The sequence below is a fragment of the Ornithodoros turicata genome, chromosome 2, assembly GCF_037126465.1.
Source record: "Ornithodoros turicata isolate Travis chromosome 2, ASM3712646v1, whole genome shotgun sequence".
Lineage (NCBI taxonomy): Eukaryota > Metazoa > Arthropoda > Arachnida > Ixodida > Argasidae > Ornithodoros > Ornithodoros turicata.
This window is the reverse complement of record NC_088202.1, coordinates 132,606,981-132,611,819: the sequence shown is the minus strand read 5'-3', so window position 1 is coordinate 132,611,819 and position 4,839 is coordinate 132,606,981. Positions and strand designations below refer to the sequence as shown.

The window sequence follows — 4,839 nt, the reverse complement described above, 5'->3', positions numbered from 1 at the left end:
TCTTGTTCTGCTTTGCTTGGGAAGTTCCAGATCCACTCTTAGATGGAGAGGCACCGGGCTTAGAGAGAGGGGGAGTTGAAGTCATTCCAGAATCTATGTCAGGTGAAGGGCAAATAAATATAGGCGTACAGGATAACGGGGAGGGGAGGCGATGGGGAGCGGATGGAGGCACCGGTGAAGGCGGGAGAACCTGCTCACCATCTTTCGATTGGGCCGGCGGAAGAACAGTGGGAGCAGCACTCGTCACGGTCGAGACCGCAGTCGAGACCACATCCTGCAAAGCAGCAGACAAGGCGGCAAGGAGAGAGTTGATGGAGGAAATTTCATCTCTCAATTTGGCAGCAGCATTATCCGTGGCAGAGGGTAGGGGGTATATGTTTCATAGAAAGAAAAGAGAAAGGAGGAAATGTCAGCCAGGCTGATGCCGGCTTGCTATTCCACACACACAAAAAGAGAAACTAAAAAAAAACGTTAAGAAAAAGAAAGGAAAAGATGAATAAAGAAAAAGAAAAGCAGTTAGTGCAGCACAGGCACTGCATGGCTCGTGAAAGGCCGGTCAGAGGGCGGACGCAAGGTCCGAATCTTGCAGGAAGCGGAGCAGGGCTGTGATGACTGCCCAGTGCAGTGACACGCAATGTAGAAGACACCACAGGGGTTGGTGGACTGCATGTGACTCTTGTATGAGGCAGCCTCAGATCTGAACGCTTGTGAACGGGCAGCACACCGGCGACGACTAGATAGACGACAAGACGAAACTGTAAGGGGCAGACGTGCAGTGGCAGCTGCAGCAGCGAGTCTTGCAGCTGCGTCTGCGCTTGTGTTACTGCTCAGACCCACGTGACCGGGCACCCATTGGAGGGACAAAACGTGGCCATTGGCGCGGAGGCCGTTGTACGTCCACGGCAGAGCTAATCATCATCAAGCCTGTCGGTAGCTGTCCAAGCTGTCACGGCAAAGCCATGGCAGCGAAAGAGCTGCCACGACCCTTAAAAATCGCGTTAGCATCGCTGCGAGAGCAGTGGCGGGAGTCCACAACCTCCAACACAGAAGCCTCATGGTTGCGTGAAGAACAGCTTTAATGATCAGCAGGATGGGCTCCACCGAACAAACAACACTTCAATAGCGAGTCTGGAGGGCAGTCGGAGCGGATAACAGCGACATTTGAGGATCGATACACAATCCCGTTACCGCTATACTGGCGCACTTCAGAAATGTTCCTATAGTCATCTCTAATACCTTCAAGTCATTGTGTGAGGAACTTGGGGTTCTTCGTGCAAATGGAAGAGCCACTCAAGGGTCGAAGGACAACTGGAATGGACACCAGTCCATAATCCAGAAAGTGTTCTAAAGGGAAGAACAAAATGTCACGTGTCGCAGACCAAGACCCGTCAAGCGGCATCGTTTAGTCGCGTAAACGCCGGCCAATCCCTTACCTCACGCCGTAAAGGTATGCCAACAAGTATCGAACCAATTCGGCTCTTCAAGAAAAACCGAACAAGTCATCAGCATGCCATGATCTTGATAGGATAGAAAAGCAACGTTAAAACTCAAACTTATTTTAATTTTTTTCCACACGATACATTGGTACGTCCTGTGTTTTCGGAATTGCCACCCAGTGCATGCCGTCCACACCACTGCGCAAACCTGGCAATGGGATGGCATCGACGGCCTTACTCACATCCCAACTGTCGCTTTATCCAGGCGTCTTCCCAATATTCACAAAATCTGTCACAAGATCTGGATTTACAAGAGAGGTGTCCAAAATTTTCTGGAGTATAAGATGTATCTGACATGAATGTACAGGTAAGTACCGAGGTGAACTGTTGGTTCTGTCCCAGAAGGCAGTGGACCCCCTGCTCAAATTTTGGACGACTGCGAACAACGATCTTTGATGTGCCTTTCACTCAGTTCGCTGAGGGTTACATAACGTTGGGTACATAACGTACTCAGACAAGAAGAAGCAGAAGAAAACTGCACTCTTGTCGGTCTGGAGCCCCAGTCCCCTCCAGTGCTCTAGTGTCTCCTTTATGACCGCCTTCGTCAGACCTGCACATGCACATCTCTAACCCGGCTGGGAACTACTGTGTCGTTACTGTCACTATTATTTTTTGGAGTGATCCATAGTGGGAGGTGGTGTAACCCTGTTGCCGCTGGTATTCTAAATCTTGACGTGAAAACGTCTGTAAGTTCGGTTGGGTAGCCAGGTCAAAATTTACGATGCAACGAAATTATGCCGGATTTCACGACACGATAACTCGGTGAATAACAAACCGATAGCAACCAACCGGCTAAATCTGGACAGCTTAGACGTGTAAGATCATTGATAAGATAAGTTAAGACGTGTAACAAGGTCCCTCCAGCGGCTGACGCAGTCTCTGGGTGTGGCGGGCCTGTGAGAGGGAGACGGAGATATAGGGGTACGCGTACCTTGCGCGGAAGTCTATCTCCCTAACGCGTGAAGGTGGAACGCCGCTCGAGGTGTCGCTGGAAAGCGCTTGAGAGGTTCTACCTGAACCCTAAGCGACATAGTCTTAAAAAACAACAACCAAAATTTTATAAATTTGCAGAGTTGAAATATCAAAATTTTGCCAGAATGTCAGCATATATGGAACTAAAATGTGGTCAGTATCGAAGGAAACGGCCATCAGAAGAAAGGGCGGCTCGAGAGGAACCCGAAAAGTTCCTCAAAATCAAGCACCGAGCGATCAAGAGAGCGATGGAAGCGCCAAGCGAGATTAGAGACGGAGGCAAATTCGACTGCCGGCGCGCACAGCGAGCCCTTACGTTCTGGCAGCAGGGCAGCGAGTGCGAGGCAGGGTGCGAGTGTGAAACTGACCTACAAAGACAGTGAAGTTCATTTAGAGTGTGAGGGGGGTGGGGGGCAAGCACCGTGGAGGAGCCAGACCCGAGCAAAGCAATCGGAGATCGTGACGTCTTCATGTAAAACACTACGTCTCGGACACGACTGAGCCCGCCCCAATTTTTATACGTATATCAATCACTCCGTCTCTAGCTCTTTCCAAAGAGCGAGTGTGTTTTCCTGTACGTGGAACCCTAGTGCTTTTATATATCACGAGCCCTGGCCATCCTCACTTTGCGGATAAAGACCAATGAACGAGGAAGAAGACGACGACAAACCACGAGAACGAACCATACATTCGATCGTTTACCTACGCAAAATCGCCAATCGCCTTTGGGCTGCGTGCCACTTCCTCTTGGCACTTACTCACCTACTCAAAATTTGATTCATCCGATGGCTTGCCTACACCGTCAGCGATACAAACCAGAATGGAGCTCGTTGGACACCAGGAGACTGCCCGAATGGTACGATGATGCTAAGATCGGACTCATCATTCACTGGGGCGTCTACTCCGTTCCTGCATTCGAGAACGAATGGTTCTGGCATTCGCTCAAGAACCATGAATCACACTCCATGCAGTTCATGAAACACAACTTCAAACCAGACTTCACATACCAGGAGTTCGCCCCCATGTTCACTGCCGAATTCTTCGATCCTCAGAACTGGGTGAAACTCTTCAGCGCAGCGGGAGCAAGGTATGTCATCATAACAGCTAAACATCATGATGGGTACGCACTATGGCCTTCCAAGTTTTCTCCGAATTGGAACTCTCTCGATATTGGACCGCACAGAGACATTGTCGGCGACTTGGCGAACGCTATCAGGAAAACAACTCCCAATGTACGATTTGGCGTTTGTTATTCGATTACTGAATGGTTTCACCCCTTGCGTCTCGCTGATAAGGAAAAAGGAACCAGACTTTTCATCACGCACAAAATCAAACCTGAACTCATAGACCTGATCGAAAAATACAAACCGGAAGTCGTCTGGGCTGTTGGAGACTGGGAAGAAGACGAGTCATACAACCGGAGTGCGGAGATAATTGCCTGGTTATACAACGACAGCCCCGTCAGAGATTCCGTAGTCGTGAACGACCGCTGGGCGAAGGGTACCAGGAACAAGCACGGAAATGTCTGGACCGGTGACACCGAAATGGACCCTGCAACGCTCATTCCTCACAAGTGGGAGAAAGCTGAGCCACTGGACCGCTATTCTTACGGGCACCGAAGAAATGTTTCTGTTACGGACTACTTAACCATTGAGGAGCTGCTCCTGGTGCTCGTAGAAACGATCAGCTCCAACGGCAACCTTCTCATCAATGTTGGTCCCGATAAGGACGGAACGATCTCTCCGTTGTTCCAAGAGCGGCTTCTTCAACTGGGGCAGTGGCTGAAAATCAATGGAGAAGCAGTATATTCGAGCAGGTCTTGGAAGACCCCGAACGATCCTGTGTCGTCGTTTGTCTGGTACACAGCCAGTAAGAGTGGAGAAGTCGTGTACGCATTTGTCCTGCATTGGCCGCCTGGTTCCGAGCTTTCCTTGGGTGGAGTACAGCTGGAGGAAGGTGCTCGTATTAGGATGCTGGGAAAAGACGATGACATCAAGTGGGTGTCAGCGGGGCAAAAGATTGTGGTGCACTTACCCACAATGACGATTGATATGCTGCCGTGTCAATGGGCATGGGTGTTAAAGATAGAGAGAAATGTTTGAAATGTCATAGTTTTGAGCGCCATATTTTGCCACTTTTCTGTTGAGAATATAATTACTCGGATATGTCTACCGTAGCGGTGTTTCTTTCTTGAACGAAATCTACATTTGCATCATCCGCTACTACTTTGCAAGCAGCTTTCCCGCAGCCAAGTTTCGATGAAAATGTCCCGTGAGTAGCAAAATACTTTTTCCAGGGAGCCATTTACAGGAGCTCTACAGTAGAGCGGGTCATCGCACCTGGACGAACTGAATAATTTGATGCATGTTGC

At 49.6% G+C, this 4,839-nt stretch overlaps 1 protein-coding gene across 1 annotated transcript; it reads left to right on the top strand.

Moving 5' to 3' along the window:
* The first annotated feature begins 3,253 nt into the window (after positions 1 to 3,253).
* LOC135385045 (plasma alpha-L-fucosidase-like) lies at positions 3,254 to 4,570 on the top strand. The gene has a single exon (XM_064614221.1). It carries the CDS (start codon positions 3,254 to 3,256, stop codon positions 4,568 to 4,570), a length of 1,317 nt encoding a protein of 438 aa, XP_064470291.1.
* The last annotated feature ends 269 nt before the right edge of the window (positions 4,571 to 4,839 follow it).

Bases quoted from the DNA above. Each gene is read 5' to 3' on its own strand.
- LOC135385045 (XM_064614221.1), top strand. From the start codon at position 3,254: ATGGCTTGCCTACACCGTCAGCGATACAAACCAGAATGGAGCTCGTTG.